Source organism: Lissotriton helveticus, chromosome 8 (assembly GCF_964261635.1).
Source record: "Lissotriton helveticus chromosome 8, aLisHel1.1, whole genome shotgun sequence".
In the NCBI taxonomy this organism is placed as follows: domain Eukaryota; kingdom Metazoa; phylum Chordata; class Amphibia; order Caudata; family Salamandridae; genus Lissotriton; species Lissotriton helveticus.
The window spans coordinates 1,661,514,591-1,661,534,936 of record NC_136069.1 but is presented as its reverse complement, the minus strand read 5'-3'; the positions used below and the strand labels follow the sequence as shown (position 1 = coordinate 1,661,534,936).

Sequence of the window (20,346 nt, the reverse complement as noted above, 5' to 3'; positions counted from 1 at the left end):
GGCGAGAGATGCAGCAGCAGCAGCAGCGGTGACCAGGGCACACGGGGGCCGTGCGGTGAGTGGAGCGACCGGCCCTGCGAACAGGGTCAAGGGTCACGACATGTGCAGAAAGAGGAAGAAAGGCACAGAAAAAAGCAAGAGAAATGCAGAAAGAGGCAACAGAAGTCCAGAAAGTCAAAAAAGGTGCAGACAGAAGCAAGAAATATCCGCAAAGAACCAACAGAGGAACAGAAAGAGACCTTGTCGCAAAGTCATTCTGTGCCCCCAACTTTATGCTGATGGTTACTGGTGGTAACTTACTGACTAATCTGGCCCGGAGCCAGTGCTATGCTGGAAGACACTTAGAATACGGTCAAAACACCTACATACACTCGGGTACACTATGGATTTGGGTACACCTGTGATTGGCATGACCTCCCCTGTATGGCCCTAGTACATAATAGGGCAGGGGGTTAAAACTACCTCTAATTAAGAGGTACAGAATGAGGCAAGAGAAGTACAGAAAGAAGCAACACAGGTGCCGCAAGAGGTACAGAGAAAAGCAAGTGAATTGCAGAAAGAGGCAAGTGAGGTGCAGAAAGAAGCAAGAGCAGTGCAGAAAGACAGCGCTGGGACGCTTAAGGGTAACTATCGCGCTATATAAATGGTCTTTTCATTTAATTCATTTCAGAAAGAACCAACAGAGGTGAAAAAAGAGGCAAAAGGAGTGCAGAAAGAGTAGGAGAGGTGTACAAAGAGGCAAGAGAGGTACAGAAAGAGGCAGCAGGACTGCATAAAGAAGGAAGAGAAATGCAGAAAGAGGCAAGAGTATTGGTGAAAGAAGCACCAGAGGTATAGATAGAAGCAAGAGCAGTGCCGGAAGAGGGGTGGAGAAAGAGGCAAGAGGGGGGCAGAAAAAGGTAGGATGGGTGCAGAAAGAGGCAAGACCGGTACAGAAAGGCAGGAGGGGTGCAGAAAGAAGGGTGAGAAGTGCAGAAAAAGCCAGGAAAAATGCAGAAAGAGACAACAGGGGTGCAGAAAGAGGCAAGAGAAGTCTAGAAAGGAGCAAGTGAGGTGCAGAAGGAGCCACCAGTGGTGCAACAAGAGGCAAGAGAGGTACAGAAACAAGCAAGATAAGTGCAGAAAGAGGCAAGAGAATTGCTGAAAGAAGCAACAGAGGTGTAGAAAGAAGCAAGAAAAGTGCAGAAAGAGACAAGTGAGCTGCAAAAAGAGGCAGGAAAGGTACAGAAAGAGGGAAGACGAGTGCAGAAAGAGACAACCGGGGTGCAGAAAGAAGAAAATGAGGTGCAGAAAGAGGTAACAGACATGCAGAACAAGCATTGGCATAGCCAATAGGTCTCGCCTTTGGGACCTTATAAGTGTTTAGCCACGCAACAGTTGATGTGGTTGCACCAAGGATATTGTGCTACATAACTAAATACTTAGAAGGTCCCAAAAGCTAGACCTATTGGCTATGCCAATGCTTGTTTCTTGTGTATTGTAACTGTATGGTCTGAGGGCAGAAGATCAGTGAGGTGGGCAACTCTGACTGAGAAGGGAGTTTAAGATTTATGTATAACTAAGTGGTGCGGCTTTCAAGTACCCCTTTCTGCCTTTTGCTCTTGCTAGCTAGTTTAATTCTTGCAGCATATGCTTCTTGTGTTTACGCAGCAGCATATTTTCTTTTTTCCACCTCTATTTTTTTATTTATTGTGGCATATGTTATTGAGTTTGATTGTGTTTTGATGTGGTTGAGTCAGAGGGTGAATACAAGAATGAGTCTGTGGATTGGTGAATGGTTAAATGAGGCAAGAAGAGTGACGGGGTGTATATATGATGACCTGGTGAGTGCTTAAACCCATCAATGACACAAAAGGCACTTTCATTCATAAGCCAGATCTGTTGGCATTACTAGTTCTTGTTGGCTTTCGAATGTAAGCCACTGTGTATTACAGAAAAAACACTTTCATTCGTAGGCCAGGCCTATTAGCATTACCAATGCACATTGACTTTCAAATGTAAGCCAATGTGCAACAAAGAACACATTTTGCAAATTGGCCTTTGACTCACGTTATTATTATACCCCCAAATTCACTGTTATACAAATGATCACTAAACTGATTATAGTGGGCAAACTTCTCAAATGTGTATGTTTCCTTCATAGCCACTTTTCATTCATTAGATTCTACCATTAAAATGGAGGCATTGTCTGTACACAGGAAAAAGTAATTATAATTTGCATCCCATTTGATGACTCTAGGTATCGCATATCTTTTGGACAACCAGCAAACACTATATCCCTGCGGCCAGAATCATCTGAAAGACATAAAAGTATATTACTTTTGTAAATCAGCCACTGGGACAAAACAAATTATAGAGTAAAACATTGGCATCTATTTCTATTTTTACTATGTATATTTATTATTTTGTATTTCAATGAGAAGATTATTTGGGACAACCGTGAGTGATGAATACAAGTAACCCTTTTGCCGAATCCAGAATGTTGCCAACTTTTCATGCATGTATAGCTTTCCAGGTTTTTAACCTATAGGTTTCACATCTACTTTTGCAACATGCCGCTAATTGGTAGAAACCCAAAAAATAGGAAAAATGGACTACCTCGTAGTAATTTGCAAAAACTGAGTAAAACAATGTTTTTTTACAATTCTCCCTGTTCCCGAAAGCTAGGAAGAAGACTGTGGGCCCGATTCACAGAACTAACTTTAGACAAAATCCTAAACTTAATACTTTTGGTATTCACAGAAGGCATTTAGCAGTAGTAAAGTTAGGAGTCTGTCTTAAGTCTGTCTTAAGTCTGTCTTAAGTCTGTCTTAAGTCTATCTCTGTCTTAAGTCTGTCTCTGTCTTAAGTCAAACTTTAGACAAAATCCTAACGTTACTACGTACAAATGCCTTCTGTGAATACCAAAAGTAGTAAGTTTAGGATTTTGTCTTCAGTTAGTTCTGTGAATCGGGCCCTGTGATCTTACCACAGCAAACAGTTTGTTGCTGCCTTTCTTAGAAAAAAAAACTTTCATGCACAGCACATTTTTCTCATTTACAAATAAATGTAACATTTTGTCTATTATCTTGCTTCCCTACAGGGGAATCTACAAACCCTGGGTACCTTTAGAATACCCAATACATGGGAAAACAGATGCAAATTTTGCATGCATTCTCTTTATTGTAAGAAAGTTATGGATGCTTAAGTGTAAACTGCCCAGACAAAACAAATGGCTCATCAATGGAAAGGGAAAGCCTCTGCATTTAAGAGTACAAGAAGTCCTTACAGCTATGTTGAATTGCTTTCTCTATCTCCCTGGAAGGCATTATTATACATAGAGAGGTGGTTTATGTGCAAAGCAAAATGCAGCCCGGCCTTGAACTAACTTGTATTTACTCACCAGTACAAGTAGAAATTCTCGTAAGAGGGCATTCCTGTGATCTCGATTAGGCAGGTGCAATGGTTAAGCCTTGAGATTGGTATGCACAGTTTTCAGACTACCATAAGAAATTAAAACACTGTCTTGAATGTAGCTGTAACTTGCTGTGGCATGTGGAGGCTAGAGTCGGACAGGACTCTGAGATCACAAGCCCCCTTACAAGTATGAATGCATCTCACTAATTGCTGGCTGTGTTTCTGCTTTGGCTGTGGTACAACAACCATGCCTTAGCAGGGTTTATTTTAATTTGCTATACTGTCTGTTCCAATTTGTCATGTCTCGACAACTACCCTGATAGCATACAGCCCGTAAAATCTATGTCTGTGGAAAAGGAGACACAAGCCTATGAGTGACTTCGAGTACATACAGCTCTGGATGTTGGAAGATAGGCCCCTTACATATATACGTGTAATAAAAGAGGGGAGAACCGTGCTCGGAGCTGCCATGCTCGTTCTGATCAAGAAACAAATCTAACTTCTCGCAGTTTCATATTCACTGCAGCTATGGTTTGCAGCAAGCACTCGTTGAGCGAGTTGATAGAGGCTTTCTCGCTTCAGTGACTTTCTGTATAATTCGTTGATAGTGGTATTTGATGCCCTTAAATGTATAAGGACAAGAAGAGTCGGGAGAGGCCTGACGTTGGTCTCCTGTATGGTTATGTGACTTCGAATTCTCGTGTACATCAGCCAGCTTTGTGTGCCTGAACGTGTGTATTTGCAGCGTGGTACCAGAATATGGGTATCCGAATATTGACTACAAAAATATTGTCCGTTGACGTTAATATTAGAAAATCTGCAGACAGTGGGATGATATAGTTTTGTAACCATATTTAGCACATGTTATTTTTGTCCGATGTGTCTGTACACAGTATTCTGGCAAACAATCGAGGCTGCCAGTGGCTCCAAACACACATACACACTCACCCACACTCACTCACTCACACTCACACACCTCATTGCAGCTTGCCCTGGAAGCCTCAACAAGCAAACCAGCTGCTCATGGATCTTTGTATGGTTTTTGAAAGTCGATCCTTCGGCGCCTAGATCCCCCTACATCAAACTAGGTAATGCTTTTTTTAATGGAGAAAATCCATCTTGGAGGGGAAGAAGCAGCAACGACTCTGCAAAAACATTGCCTCCCACTGGAGCCTTTGTGCTCACGAATGTGCAAGATTATATAGCCATGAAAGTGCAAGGGTGACGATAATTCCTTGCCTCAGCCTGACACACTACAGGCAGAGAACAACTCTCGACGCTTTAATAGCGTGATTCAAAGCTAGTATCGTTTAGATATTCAGTCTTCAGCTATCCAGAGGCATTCACATCTTACAAGTCGGGTGTTACTCTCGTAAAATGTAACATCTGTTACATTGTTCCAATTCCGTTTAATGCCAACTGAGGACGGGTAGCTGCTGGGCAGGTTGTTCTTTTTTCTAGATACTTATGTGCACATCATATATATTAACACCATCGAGAGCAGTTGTTACTTAATGTTCAAGCCATAGCATTTGCACGCCACAGTCACTACATCACATCTGTTTTGCACTTGTATTATATATCACAGATACAAGAATGTGCTGGAAATCTACAGACCTACATAGTACACTCAAACATCCGAAGAAGACTGCACAATACAGGAAACAACTCCCCATTCACACGAGGGAGCTTCAGCACAGCCCAGAACGCCACATCTCTCTACATATAGAACAAGCAATGGCAATGCAAATCGGTCTCACGAGTATGTTTATATACGAGTGAGAAAGCTTGGCATTGCCAAAGTTTGCTGTAGTAGGAGCACCTTCAATGAGACTGGGTGAGGTCTAGCTGAAGACATACTACAGTTAAAAGCGCCCAAGATTTAGAATGCCCTTCCAACTCCTTTAAGGCTTGCTTCTTCACTACAACTTTTAAAATGTAAAGGATTAGTTAAACATGTTCTAACATTGCAAACATGACATAAATATAACATGTTGATGACGCACATATCTTTTAGAGGCATGGTACGTACGTGAAGGTGCCACGGGTTGAGTCGATGTGTTCCGCTGGGTGAAGGGTGAAATGTGGGGAAAACAGGACCTAGATGTGCCATTGTGGTTGCAAATGTTTAGCCACTTCGATAACTTGGAGCCACATAGTGCATATGGTCCAATGTGGTTGTAGTGAATGTGCCCTTGTCACACACCCTTAGTTAGTGAATGTTGGGAATCCTACTCAAACACTTGGCCTCATTCAAAAAACTAGGGCACAAATATTCAAGTACAAAAAACTGCTAGGGCAAAACACTATCTTGAGCCCGATTCAGAATTCTCAGCTATTTAAAACAAGCATTTTTCTACTGATGCGCGTGCCGCAACAGCACAAGAAAGTGAAGTGCGGGCGCGAACAGGAGTTTTGAGTGCACACGCGCGCGAAAGTTGGTGATCGTGTGTGCTTGTGCACGTAACAGTAAGCTGGTGGCTGCCTTTGGTAGCATTTTTAAAAGCCAGTTACTTAATGTCTCGCAGACCAGCGCATGCGCGCTGGCTCTAGCTCTAGCGAGACCTAAAAAGGGAAGAGAGGTGCAGAGAAATGCAAGAAAAGTGCAGAAAGAGGCAAAAGAGGTACATAAAGAGACAACCGTGGTGCAGAAAGAAGGAAGACTGGTGCAGAAAGAAGCATGGAAAGTGCAGAATGAAGCAGCAGGGGTGCAGAAAGAGGCAGGAGAAGTGCAGAAACAGGCAAGTGAAGTGCACAAAGAGGCAAGAGAATTGCTGAAAGAAGCAAGAGAATTGCTGAAAGAAGCAACAGAGGTGTATAAAGAAACAAGTGAGATGCAAAAACAGGCAGGAGAGGTACAGAAAGAGGGAAGACGAGTGCAGAAAGACAACGGGGTGCAGAAAGAAGCAAATGACGTGCAGAAAGAGGCAACAGACATGCAGAAAGAGGGAAGAGAGGTGCAGAAAGTATATAAGATTTGCAGAATGTAGTCAAGAAGTACAGAAAAAGAAAAACGTCCAGAAAGAAGCAACAGAAATGCAGAAAGAGGTAAAAGGCGTAGAGGGAAGCAAGAGTGACTTGCACACCATTAATACCAATTTAACACTGACAGTTTGCACTAAGTAACACGTGACCATTCTAGGTTTGCAAAGGGACTTCCACCACGCTGTAACACTTGTCCCTGCATTTTTGGTAACGTTTGACCCGTTTCAGTTAGAAACATGGCTTTTTTGTTCAAATCTTTAGATTAGGGTGCAGATGATGAATTATCTGGCTAATGCAGAAAATATATAATTGTGCGAAAGTCGGTGCAGCCAAACAGTCCCATAATTCCAGTGGCCTGCTCATACCTCTGACTAGGTCAACAAGTGCTTCTCAGTGATTCCATCTTTTTTTGTCTCACTGAGTTCATAGTTGAGCTTCTATGGAAACGAGGAAGACTAAACCTGAGGTTACCACTCCACAACACAGACTACCATACCACATAATTACTCTCCATAACCCATAATCCCACTCTACATAATTCCTATACACTAAATACCACATCCTTCCTATCCACATAATTTCACTGCACAACATACCACATAATGCCACTACACACACGTACATTCACTCCACTCCGGGGGATGAAGTTCACTTGTGCCCTGAGGTCCTCAGGACACAAGAGGACCTAATCGCCCCACCACCAGTGTGCCAAGAGGCGCATTTGCACAGTGGTGTAAAAAGGGGCGTAGCCTCCCTGGGACATTGCAGGAGCCAGCCCTGGTGGTCGCGGTCCCCAGGGCCATCAAGGGCTCCGGTGGGGGCGGGGGGTGCGCGCTGCCCCCTCCCAATGTTTGCAAAGCCCCAGGAGGTGGTGGTCCCCAGGGTATGGGGATCCGTAACAAACCCCTATATTTAAATACAAAGTGCCCCTGGGAGGTGGTGGTCCCCGGGGCAGTGTGGGGGGTTTCTGCCCCCCACACTAGTTAATTATGACAGCGCCCAGGAGGTGGCAGTCCACCGGGCTTGGGGGGTCCGTGAGGCCCCCCACCCTTGAAATTAAGCCCCTGGAGAGGTGGTGGTCCCCAGGGTCGCGGGGGGGGCACGTGCCCCTGCAAATAAATGATCAAGCCCCGGGGAAGTTGCTCTACATAAATAAATTGCCCTCAGGACTTGGCCCACCCGTGGGGGCTTTGAAAGCAAAGCACGGAAGACCGCGCTTCATTTTTTTACATTTTCGAACGGATTCATGCACTTGGCACAACACCGCCCAAATTCTTTGGGGGCCTGGGGTCCCTCCCTGAGCAGGGCTGGGGGGTCATGGTGTTTTTACCCTGCCCCCTTTTCTTGTTTTTTAATCTTTCTCTTACATTTTTCTTTCTCCCTCGTCTGAGGCACAAGATGGCTGCCAACACTTCCTGGTTTGGAGTGTTGGCAGCCAATCAGAGGCAAGCTTGTGCTCTGGAGGAGATGTGTAGTTAGGCTCTACCCAGATATCGAAAGTTTTTGTTTTTTTAATTTCTCATGAACTACTGAACGGATTTACACCATTTAAAAAAAGATTGCTTTCTGAACGAAACGCTACCTTTTTGCCAAATATGGTGGTATTCCATTCAGCAGTTTGGGCTGTAGCCTTGGCTAACTTTTCCTATGTAAATTAACATGGCGAAGACACGTTCTGGAACCCCCCTTTTTCCTCGGCCCCCACTTGACGAATCATCCCAAAACTTTCAAGACAGGAGCTGACCGGAGTAAACCTTTTTTGGAAAATTTAGTGAGGATATGTCAAACAGAGCCAAAGATATTGTCAAATCAAAAAACGCTTTACCTATGGATAATAGGCCCTAACTATAACTAACTACTGGCAACCGCCAGTAGGTAATATAGATAGTCAATGACACATACAATTTCACATCCAAGACACAAATATTTCATTTTTGCAGCTTCAAATCTGTGAGCTCAGGTTGTGTGCTGGACAAAAGTCTCTCATTTCTGATTTATTAGTCTACAACGTTGCTTCATTCCTAATAATCATATAGTCCATATATGGTGTGCACAACACTTGACAACTGATTTGTTTTAGTTCACTAATGGCATGGTTGTACCGGGACCTGAATGTTTCTAGTAAGCTCATGCTTGAAAAGTCATAATAAATGACACCCAATGAAGTAATAAAATCTTATGTCCTAATGTGAAACATTTCTGCAAGTTAAAAAACGTATCTTTTTAAAGACTACATGGTGTGGTTGCACGATTTCATTGTATTGTATAGTAATTGAATTTGTATGGTGCTTATGACTGTGTCCCAAATACAGCGCTAAACAAATAGTCAGATACGCTCAGCAGCACTCTATTACTCTATTACCATCAGAGATTATTATTAAGTAGAGTAGGGAATTGGCAATCTCATCCTGTCTGCATTACTAAATTAACTTAGATATGTCTGCTCCTGATTTTTAGTGGCAGACGGCTGTACCAGTTTTTGTCCAGACACAAAACTCCAGTCACACAAAAAGGTATCCTACAACCAATAGATACAAATGGCAGGTAACCCCTAAACAACCTTTCTTGGTGTTTTAAAGACCCTCATCCACTTTGTCAGTGACATCCTACATCATCAGGTTTCATCCTGGTCCCTAAACCCAGGATAAGATCAACCATGTTTCTGGGAACACCTATATTTTCCTACTGGGAAAATACCTGGGGGTATCTCTTTAACCAGGGGTTGTTTCTGCTTTTCTGGTGTAGAAAAGTTCAGGTGTGTGTGCAAAGTCAGAGTTTTTATTAAGAGGGGTGGGTGTGTGTGTGTTTATGCATCGTCTAATCACGGTTTTGCTTCTCCGCAGGTGGACTTCCCTCATTATGACCCTCCTTCGTACATGGCAGAGAAAGAGGGCAGAGAAACGCACAACCCCTGGATAGAGTAAGTGCGGTACCAAGGAGACATTATTGTCTGTCATGTCCAATTCACTTTCTTCTCATGCAGTGTTTCATTGATTTATAGTAAATGAATCCTTTCCTCTTTTTGGTCTTTGTTCTTTCCCACTTTAACATATTCCTTGCTCCCGTCTACCTTCTATCCTTGCTTTCATCCTATTTTTCTTTGACACTACCTCATTCCTTTTTGAATTTCGATCTTCATTCCCTCCTCTCCTCCAGGAGCTAACATTGGGCTCTTCCTTCCTGGGATCTTGGAGGCTTCACAGGAGAACCCTCTCATGTGTCTTCTGTAGGGTGACATTCTACTGCCAGGTCTGTTCCCTGCCAGATAAGGGTTCCAGAAGAGGCAATTTAGAGGTTCCCGGAGAGGTGGTTGTTCCTTGTATTGTGATCATGCCCAAGGAGGCAATGGACATATGAAAAATGCTTACAACACAAAACAATTCACAATTATAAGCATTGGCAAGTCAACGGGTCTGTCCTGCATTTAGTGTCCTAGAAAAATTAGTTATGTATTCTGCTGCAGTGATAAAACCAAAACAAAAAAAATGGTTTCTGTATGGATGTGGAAATATACAAAAACAGACCATGAGGTGAAAGAGACTATTCTTTTTGAGGGGTTGGGCGGGGGGTGTCAGGCTAGCCAACTCTATGTATATTTTGAGGCATTGTTGTCACTAGGTCTTGAAGACCGCTGCTCTGCCAAGTCAGACTTAAATGAAATACTTAAAGCTCTGGAATGTGGATGTATTTTCTGGTGCCTGTTAAGTAGTTGGAGCAGACGGTGTTGTGATGTGATGATTTTGAACAGGTGTTTTGATGGACACATCCATCAAATCTTTTACAGGTCCTTTACAAACCCTGTCCTCCTGCTGTCCTTAGGCTTGATGGTACCTCTGTCACACTGTGACAAATATCTGCCATATCAACGTTGGTGCTGGAAAGTAAATCCCAATTCAAAACTTTGCGCTGATTTGCCTCTGAGTTTGTGACAATTCACTAGTGCAAAGCCTTGATAATCCTGTCCACAGTGCGGCGGAAGGCAGTGCCTTGAAATAAGTGACGGCAAGTTTTGATTCCATTAGGCACTGGTACATCATAATAGTGCATGCAGACCATAGGTATCATTATGTACTGGTACTTATATCAGTGTTTACTGCGCATGAGGTGTGGCTGGAGGTTAAGCCTTACACTCAGTAACAGCATGCTCTGGTATCAGTAGGCACTGGGACATAGTGGTACTGAATTCAGACAATGAATAAAGCATTTTTGCTCATAACTGACACTATTTCTAGATTGTACACAAACTTCCCAATTTTGCAAGATCAAGGCAAAGGTAGAGTTCAACCGAGAAGCAGTTGATGTACACCTGGATCGCGGATTTCAGGAAAGATTGGATTGTCTGTGTACACGTTGACTTGCAGGTGTCATTGTTTTATAACCTGTGCTAGTTGTATATGTAGCTATTGGCAAGAAGAGTACCCTGGAGCATGCCATGTGGCACATTCTCTTGATAATTCAACTGATAAAGTTCTGGTGTTGCTTCCAGTTTGGGAAGTGATCAGAACCACCATTGGTTTCTACCAGTGATACCCTCCACTTTAGCGGAATAACCTTCATCCCATGTCACAGGCGGAACAGAGTTAAGGCAGCCTCAATGCACCATTGAATTGCTGGCACGACATTTGGAGATTTTCATTAATGATATCCATCTCAGGCTCTGGCAATCTCTCTTTTGCCTGATTGGATGAGTGGTAGTTGTCTCATTTATTTCGGTTTCTGACAAATAGCTTGTTGTCGTAGGGATACGAGACAGGCTAATGCTGGTAAAGCACCTGGCAAGATATCAGTCATGGCTCATCCAGGAGATTTGAGCCTTTTTATCATGTTTGCTGGGCTCATTGCTTCATCATGATCCGGGGGCTTTGATGAAGATAATGATCATCAAGTAGTGACAAATAGAGAGCTATGGGAAATGGAACAACAAACTTGTCAAAGACTGGTTTTCACATTTATTTCCATGCTATTACATTTTCCATTCCAAAGACAATTTAATATTTCCTTCAATTGATTGATTTGTTGATATGCTTGAGATGAAATGAGTATCAAAAATATAATATGCCCTCTTTGTGTTGATATGAAAAACAATTGCTTTCCTGATTCAAATGAACAATCAGATTTAGTGGAAATTTCCACCGGCAAATTGTGGATATGTTGGTCGACAATCTGCTAGATTAGCTCTTGGTTGTTTCTCTCGTAAAACTTGATGAACAGCCAAAACTTGTATATTTGTGTTCATTCACAAATATTTTGCTAGTCTTTTTATCCTCTGGAATGTTACTCGTGCTGAAGCAGGAGTAGCCCTATTCACCATGGCAAAGCAATAAGTGTGCCCCACTAGTGCCCCCTTCCATTTTATAGCATATAATAAAGTAACAGCAGATGTTTCTTCTCTATAGGGAACAATGTTTTCCTTATGGAGGTCAAGGTCATATGACCCATGGAGGTCATATAATACAGATGAGTGAAATGTGTACATCGTTGGTCATGATATACTGATCTCCGTAAGTCCAAGAGATCATGATTCTGCATAGCGCCTTTCTCATCCCAGCCCAATGTCTATCCCTATATCCCTAACTTTGGTACTGTCTAGTGTACTGTCAAGTGTAATATTATGTGATTATTTGTTTTTTTAACTCCTGCCTTTTTTAACCCCTACCAAGAATTGGGTGTTGTCATGATTCAGACCATACACATTTACTATGGTGATGCGGGTACCCCTTCTATGATCCGTTACCTCCCCTCAGGGTCTACAACTAGTTACACTATGTAAGCAATGTGTTGGTGTAGAATGCCTTTGTGAAACAGCACCACAACTCCTCTGGAATATGCTGCGTAACCAGCAAAGTATAAATGTTTGCCCCAGTTGCGTACCACCCAGTCAAATTTTACAGGAATTTGGTGGATCTCATGTAACCATAATACTTCCGCAGGGGGTCTCATAACATAGACCAGACTGTGGCACCCTTACCTCTTGTTATTTAACACTCTAACATTCAATTTCCTTAATCAAAATAGGACCTTTCCTTTATCAGCCATGGTAAGTCAGCGCAAAATTCAAATGTGTGAGGCTTTCTTCATGTGTTCTGTCCTGTCAAGTCGTACTCGTCTGCAGCAGAGCGATCTCTGCCATGGGGGTGGCCAAGGTCCGAGTATGTAATGCACATTTCCACATTGCTGCTATATCCACCTCACGGACGGCTGCTGTTGCCAGTGAGGACCATGCAGTGATTGTGCCTGCTGTTCCCGGATCCGCTGAGTAAGAGTAGGCGGATATATAGGCGTGATTTGGAACGCTGATCTAGACCACGAGATTGAATGTATATGTTGTGTGACTACTCGGAGAGATACATTGTTGCTCTAGTGGACGTAGTGCAGACCCCTTCTTTGGCGGGTGTGGTTCCACCGAAGACTTCCACCAGCCGGGCTGTATGCCTTAGTACCCATGTCCTGATGAAGCCTAAGAATTCTGGCTGAAACGCGACCGCGACTGCGTCGACACCTTGCCCTTAAGGAGTCCCCTTAGAACTATAACTAAGTTTGAGTTTTCTCTTTTGCACCTTAATAAGTAAATATTGTGTAGAGAAGTTAGTTGTCAGGCGCATAGTGTGGGACTACCTATTTGCTATGTATTTCACTCGAAGCTAAGAGTGGATACGGTCATAAGTTGTGTATTTCTTTCTTAGGGTACATTTCTTTGATAGATTGTAGTATTTGTTATGTATAGATTGTGTATGTGATTTGTATATATTGTATATGCTGTATTGTTGTGTATATATATATTGTTTATTATCCTTTCACTGAGCCTCCCTCGCTGTCCCTGTATATGTCTATATGAATTATTGTATACAAATGTCATTAATAATTTGCATCGTTATAGTGAACAAAACGGTTCTTAGCTTATTTTCAAATCAACAAACCAATGCTGTATAGAAACACAATGGAAAACTATACTTGTTATAAAATTTCCAAACCCAGCCGGGAAAGGATTTTATTTTATAAAGAAGCAATGTTCAATTCAGTAATACATTCATAATCACATGACACAAGCCTGTGTCGTACATGAAAAAGAGGGAAATAGAAAGATAGCATAAGGGTGAAAGGGGTGTCTATCAGGCAAAGAGCGAGAGCAAAGACAGGGTACTGTTTATAAGTAAAAAATCAATCACAGTATCGCCTGGAGTGGAACATAAACAATCTTATTGCTCAATGTTATAAATATGAAACCACTCATGGGTGTCGACGTTTCGATCCCTATTGCTCAATAAGATACATGGGATCATCATCAGGACATTTGTAATACACAAGACATGCCTGATTGTAAAAGAAGCCTGTTTGGGAGAGACGAAGAAAAAGGATATTTCAAACAACTTAAGAGCAGTTTTTCAGACGCATGCCAACTGTACATCGAAATCGCAGTGTGTGGCCAAGTGCACAGTGAGTGTGACTCAATCAAGCATCAAGTAACAGCATTTACAACACCTCGGAATCGCAGTGGCGTGCGTGAAGGACTGCAAGAATCACAGTGACGTGACGTGATCGTGCTCCATTCAGATGGGTATGGGGATTGTAGGTAAGACGTGTCTGTGATACAAAAAATTATTTATTAGGAATGAGGGCGGGGGTCACTTATAATCCCCGTGTGGTGGTACCCTTTTGTCAATTGGTTCGGAGAAACAATGGTAAGGAGGGCGCAAGGTTTGTTCACCCGAGTTTTAAAAGTAACACAGCCCATGAATTCTTAGTTAAAACCGCTAGAGCAGGACAACATACCAGTTAGTGAAATGGCATGGAAGTCTCTTCGGGGGTCCGTACAGGTATTGTAAAGAGACACAATTAGGCAGTGCTAATCGTTTTCCAACCGTGAAATCGGCGCTGAAAACAGAAAGGCGCATTAAGTTTCAGGCTGCGGGAGCGGCTCTGTGAGTAAGGGCGGCACTCGGCGCGAGGGTGTCTAGCTTACCTTGCAGTGTTGCAATTAACACGCAATGCGAAGATTCTAAAATTAACAGTGCAGGTAATCAAGGACCATGCACGTAGGGTCCCAACAATGTGGATTTAGACGCTATAAAGAGAAAGGGAAAGGAATGAAAACATTGCAGACCGCGGGTGGGTCATAACTAAACAGCTTGGACGCGCAGCAACTACTTACTCAGTCCCGATGAGGACTCGTCTTCACGTGGCTTCTCGGTCGATGCCGAATGGAAGTCAGTGGGCTGGGGGATCGCGCCGGGATAGTATAACCCAAGTAGGTCACATGACCATGAATGCGGGTGCCATGCCTAAGAGGCCAGATGTCTAATGCGGGGGCCATTTTGTAATGGATAAATACCGGGCAAGGAGTGCGGGTGCAAACATGGTAATAGTGCCAAGGTGACTTCAGATAAAGTGAAACATATCGTTAATAAGAAACATTAATTAGCACACTTACATGGGGTCACATTTTCAGTTTTCCATGTAACCATGGAGTATTCATGGAGTATTCACTGCGAAGCATTGACCCAGAGGGTTAGTCCATTACTGAGTTATCTTGATTCATTGCACACTGTTCAATCAAAGCAACATAGTCCATTGCTGTCTTATCTTGATTTATTGCTCACTGTTCAATCACAGCAACGTAGTCCAGTCCTCACTCCGATTGAGCCCAGTCCGAATAGTATTAAATTGAATGATGGATTTCAATTCCTCACGATTTAACAACTGTTGTAGGTTACCACCCCTCTGCGGTAGTTTGACGGATTTCAGAACTGTCCATTGCAAGTCTTCCGCTGTGTGCTTCATGCTGGCATAATGTTCAACCAGGGGCGCATTAGGAGTACCACACCTAATGCGGCTTCGATGCTGACTTATTCATAGAATGCCCTTGCCCGTTGATGTATGTGGGTCAAACCACCCAAAAGATTAAGACCAGAATAAGTCAGCATCGAAGCCGCATTAGGTGTGGTACTCCTAATGCGCCCCTGGTTGAACATTATGCCAGCATGAAGCACACAGCGGAAGACTTGCAATGGACAGTTCTGAAATCCGTCAAACTACCGCAGAGGGGTGGTAACCTACAACAGTTGTTAAATCGTGAGGAATTGAAATCCATCATTCAATTTAATACTATTCGGACTGGGCTCAATCGGAGTGAGGACTGGACTACGTTGCTCTGATTGAACAGTGAGCAATAAATCAAGATAAGACAGCAATGGACTATGTTGCTTTGATTGAACAGTGTGCAATGAATCCAGATAACTCAGTAATGGACTAACCCTCTGGGTCAATGCTTCGCAGTGAATACTCCATGAATACTCCATGGTTACATGGAAAACTGAAAATGTGACCCCATGTAAGTGTGCTAATTAATGTTTCTTATTAACGATATGTTTCACTTTATCTGAAGTCACCTTGGCACTATTACCATGTTTGCACCCGCACTCCTTGCCCGGTATTTATCCATTACAAAATGGCCCCCGCATTAGACATCTGGCCTCTTAGGCATGGCACCCGCATTCATGGTCATGTGACCTACTTGGGTTATACTATCCCGGCGCGATCCCCCAGCCCACTGACTTCCATTCGGCATCGACCGAGAAGCCACGTGAAGACGAGTCCTCATCGGGACTGAGTAAGTAGTTGCTGCGCGTCCAAGCTGTTTAGTTATGACCCACCCGCGGTCTGCAATGTTTTCATTCCTTTCCCTTTCTCTTTATAGCGTCTAAATCCACATTGTTGGGACCCTACGTGCATGGTCCTTGATTACCTGCACTGTTAATTTTAGAATCTTCGCATTGCGTGTTAATTGCAACACTGCAAGGTAAGCTAGACACCCTCGCGCCGAGTGCCGCCCTTACTCACAGAGCCGCTCCCGCAGCCTGAAACTTAATGCGCCTTTCTGTTTTCAGCGCCGATTTCACGGTTGGAAAACGATTAGCACTGCCTAATTGTGTCTCTTTACAATACCTGTACGGACCCTCGAAGAGACTTCCATGCCATTTCACTAACTGGTATGTTGTCCTGCTCTAGCGGTTTTAACTAAGAATTCATGGGCTGTGTTACTTTTAAAACTCGGGTGAACCAACCTTGCGCCCTCCTTACCATTGTTTCTCCGAACCAATTGACAAAAGGGTACCACCACACGGGGATTATAAGTGACCCCCGCCCTCATTCCTAATAAATAATTTTTTGTATCACAGACACGTCTTACCTACAATCCCCATACCCATCTGAATGGAGCACGATCACGTCATGTCACTGTGATTCTTGCAGTCCTTCACGCACGCCACTGCGATTCCGAGGTGTTGTAAATGCTGTTACTTGATGCTTGATTGAGTCACACTCACTGTGCACTTGGCCACACACTGCGATTTCGATGTACAGTTGGCATGCGTCTGAAAAACTGCTCTTAAGTTGTTTGAAATATCCTTTTTCTTCGTCTCTCCCAAACAGGCTTCTTTTACAATCAGGCATGTCTTGTGTATTACAAATGTCCTGATGATGATCCCATGTATCTTATTGAGCAATAGGGATCGAAACGTCGACACCCATGAGTGGTTTCATATTTATAACATTGAGCAATAAGATTGTTTATGTTCCACTCCAGGCGATACTGTGATTGATTTTTTACTTATAAACAGTACCCTGTCTTTGCTCTCGCTCTTTGCCTGATAGACACCCCTTTCACCCTTATGCTATCTTTCTATTTCCCTCTTTTTCATGTACGACACAGGCTTGTGTCATGTGATTATGAATGTATTACTGAATTGAACATTGCTTCTTTATAAAATAAAATCCTTTCCCGGCTGGGTTTGGAAATTTTATAACAAGTATAGTTTTCCATTGTGTTTCTATACAGCATTGGTTTGTTGATTTGAAAATAAGCTAAGAACCGTTTTGTTCACTATAACGTTGTTATACCCATGGTACTTAGCTATCTGTTGGGTCTCCCTTGTTACTTATAAAATTAATAATTTGCAGTCAACAAGATAATTAATTATTTCTTGTTTGTAATTAAAAGTTTGATTAATCCCTCGAGTACCCCTTGTTCTACATTTTCATCCTTGGATGTCCCTTGCTCAGGTACGGGAGGGTTATGTGGGCATAACCCCTAACCATTTTTCTAATATCTACCGCCTCCAGCCTCTGAGCATACAGCCAGACTTCTGTGTTCTTTATTTAGGAATGAAGAAAAAGTAATGTCCTCCAAAAGTTGCTTGGCCATTGCTAGTCTAACAGAGTTTCACTCTTGTCTCGACTTGTATAATTGTCCAAAAGCATGAGTCTCCACAAGGCTGGTTGCTGCTTCTGTACCTGCTGAGTTCAATATTCCAGTCGACTTTGTTCCTCTGTACACTTGTGCAAAGTCTTTTGAGTAGGATCCACAATAGATTGTGTTCAGTAGGTTTGTTCCATGTCACTTAAGTCATGCTGTCTACTTAGGTGCTGCCCCCACGCACTGACGTCAGTTCTGTCTTTTCTGCGCCAGCCAGCACAGATTCGGAGAGAGCATGCCCCTTAGTCTCTTTTTGGCTAATTTTTTTTTGACTTTTGTCAACATCTTTTTTTAGTCTTACAACTCGTGGTGCACGAGGGATGTCAAATTGTCTGCCCAGTTTCAAGCCCTTTGACTCCTGTCACAAGTTGATGTCGGTCACGATCTGCACCTCGTGCGCCTTTGGTGCCTGGAGCGCGACCACAACCCAGAGTCGTGCTCCGGCTGCTGGGCCTTAAACACTAAGTCATTGCGGGAGCGGCCCCAAAAGCTTTTGGAGGCCCCGCAGTCCGCTCTGCACCGTTCAAGGTCCCGGTCGAGGGGAAGGTTGCGGAACCCGCCGCGGAGCCATCACATTCGTCCAAGTCTTTGCACTCACCAGGTAAGTCGAAGCACAAAAAGTAGGCGAAGAAGCATTGTCGCTCTTCGCCTTCTCCCCGCCTGTCCGCAGATGCAACACAGGACCCAGAGCGTCGCCAATGTCCAGCTCCATCCTCGGAGCCCGCTGGGACGGCTCCACGCTTCCCTCCCTTTCTGGGCATCTCCTGCTTTGTGCATTTTATGAAGGCCTCCACTCCATCTTTGGGCAGGCCGACTCCGCTGGCGCGACTTCAGGCCCTGCAGACTCGGCTGGGGGCTCTAGGCCTTTGATGTTGGTGGCCCCGGCCCCAGTGCTGTACGGCCCCAATGGATCCAGGCTGGATCCGGATCAGTGCCAGTTGACCTCACAGTACCTTCCCAGGCACCGAATCCAGTGACGACGCTCCACGAAGGCAGCTGCACCCTCAGCCGTCCTCGACCCCAGCCTTTCCCTCGATATGGAGCCAGACCGACGTCGGCCGACGCCGGTACCAGTGACGGAGGGTACTTTTTTACCGCTTTCTTCCCTGGCATTCCCTACCGCCCTGACTGGCAGGCAGATGAGGGTGAGGAGGACTGGGAGGGGTCTGTTGACCCTATAGCAGACCAGATTGAAGAGCTGGACTGGAGAGAGGATTGGGTGATGCCAGTGATCTGGATACCTCCCCATTCCTTGGTATGCTTTCTCCCCCTACCATGGCTAAGGAGGAGGGAGCTTCTTACGCTGTGGTGTTGCGTAGGGTGGCTGAGGCTTTGGGCCTTGAGCTTCCTACGGTAGCAGTCAGGACTAACCTCCTGACTGAGGTGCTTCAGCCGGCAGCAGCCTCTTCGGAGCCCCTACTGCCTTTCAATGAGGCCCTTACTGACATCCTTCTGGATCCTTCAGCAGCATCCAAACCTTCCTAGTCCTATCTTTCAGGGCCACTAGTTGCTAGTGGGCAGCAGGATCCACCATCACCTCTTCCACTGGCGCACCATCATGTCGGGCAGGGGCTACTCCCTCCCCTTTGAGACTAACCCTCCCTCCATGCCACCAACACTCCATTGCATTTCAGATGATCATCTGGCCCTGCTCCACCAGGAAGTTACAGCACTCTTGGCCAAGGAAGTCATCAAACGTGTTCCAGTGCCAGAAGTCATGGTAGCTACTTCCACTACCTCCTGGTACCCAAGAAGGACAAAGGCCTGCGTCCTATCTTAGACCTCGGGATGTCAACCGCTTCCTCCGGAAGGAGAAGTTCAAAATGCGAACCTTAGCTCAGGTCTTGTCTGTTCTCGCCCCTGGAGACTGGATGGTAGCGTTGGACTTGCTGGATGCTTATTTTCACATCCCCGTCTTGCCTGCCCACCGGTGTTAGCTACGGTTAATGGTAGGCCACAAGCATTTTCAGTTTACTGTGCTCCCCTTTGGCCTTACCAGCGCCCCTCGGGTGTTCATGAAAGTGATGGAGGTGGTCGTAGCTCATCTGCTAGGATCTGGTATTTCAGTATTCCCTTATCTCGATGACTGGCTGTTGAAGGCGGGCTCGCCCCAGGCTGTCATCTCCCACCTCCAGGCTATGGCGAACGTCCTGCATTCACTGGGGTTCACTATCAACGTGCTAAGTTGCACCTGACTCCCTCTCAGAAGCTCCTTTTCATCGGAGCAGTTCTGGATACAGCACAGTTTCGAGCTTATTGCCCCAAGCAGTGAGTCTGGGATATTCAGCCTACGATACCAATATTTCAGCCTCTATCCCTGATTTTGGTGAGATTGACTCTGAAGCTGCTGGGCCTCATGGCCTCCTGCATCCTGCTGGTGGATCATGCCAGGTGGCATATGCTGGCTCTGCAGTGGGATCTGCAGTGCCAGTGGGCACAGCATATGGGGAATCTTTCCGATGTTGTCCAGATCTCAGAGGGTAACTGCACGTCAGCTGCAGTGGTGGCTCACAAACCAGGATTGAGTCCACGGCAGATCCCTCTCCCTTCCCCAACCAGAGTTCACAGTGGTGACAGATGCGTCACTCCTGGGATGGGGCAACCACATGGGAGAGGCGGAGATCAGAGGCCTCTGGTCTCCGGCAGACTCGGGGCTCCATATCAACCTTTTGGAGCTTCGGGCGATTCATCTTCCCCTTAAAGCATTCCTTCCT

The 20,346-nt window shown here is 44.6% G+C and overlaps 1 protein-coding gene and 1 long non-coding RNA gene across 4 annotated transcripts in view; one reads left to right on the top strand and one right to left on the bottom strand.

Annotated features, from left to right (window-relative positions):
* Positions 1–20,346, top strand: part of LOC144773609 (transient receptor potential cation channel subfamily M member 2-like) — a 1,291,174-nt gene that overhangs the window by 1,123,755 nt on the left and 147,073 nt on the right. For all 3 annotated transcript variants that reach the window (XM_078658751.1, XM_078658750.1, XM_078658752.1), the window contains one exon: positions 9,225–9,301. In XM_078658751.1, coding sequence (XP_078514877.1) covers positions 9,225–9,301 — 77 coding nt within the window. The remainder of the gene's footprint in view (positions 1–9,224; positions 9,302–20,346) is intronic.
* LOC144773610 (uncharacterized) overlaps positions 2,042–20,346 on the bottom strand; it is a 358,494-nt gene continuing 340,189 nt past the window's right edge. The window contains exon 3 of the long non-coding RNA XR_013600023.1: positions 2,042–2,295. This is a non-coding gene — a long non-coding RNA (uncharacterized LOC144773610). The remainder of the gene's footprint in view (positions 2,296–20,346) is intronic.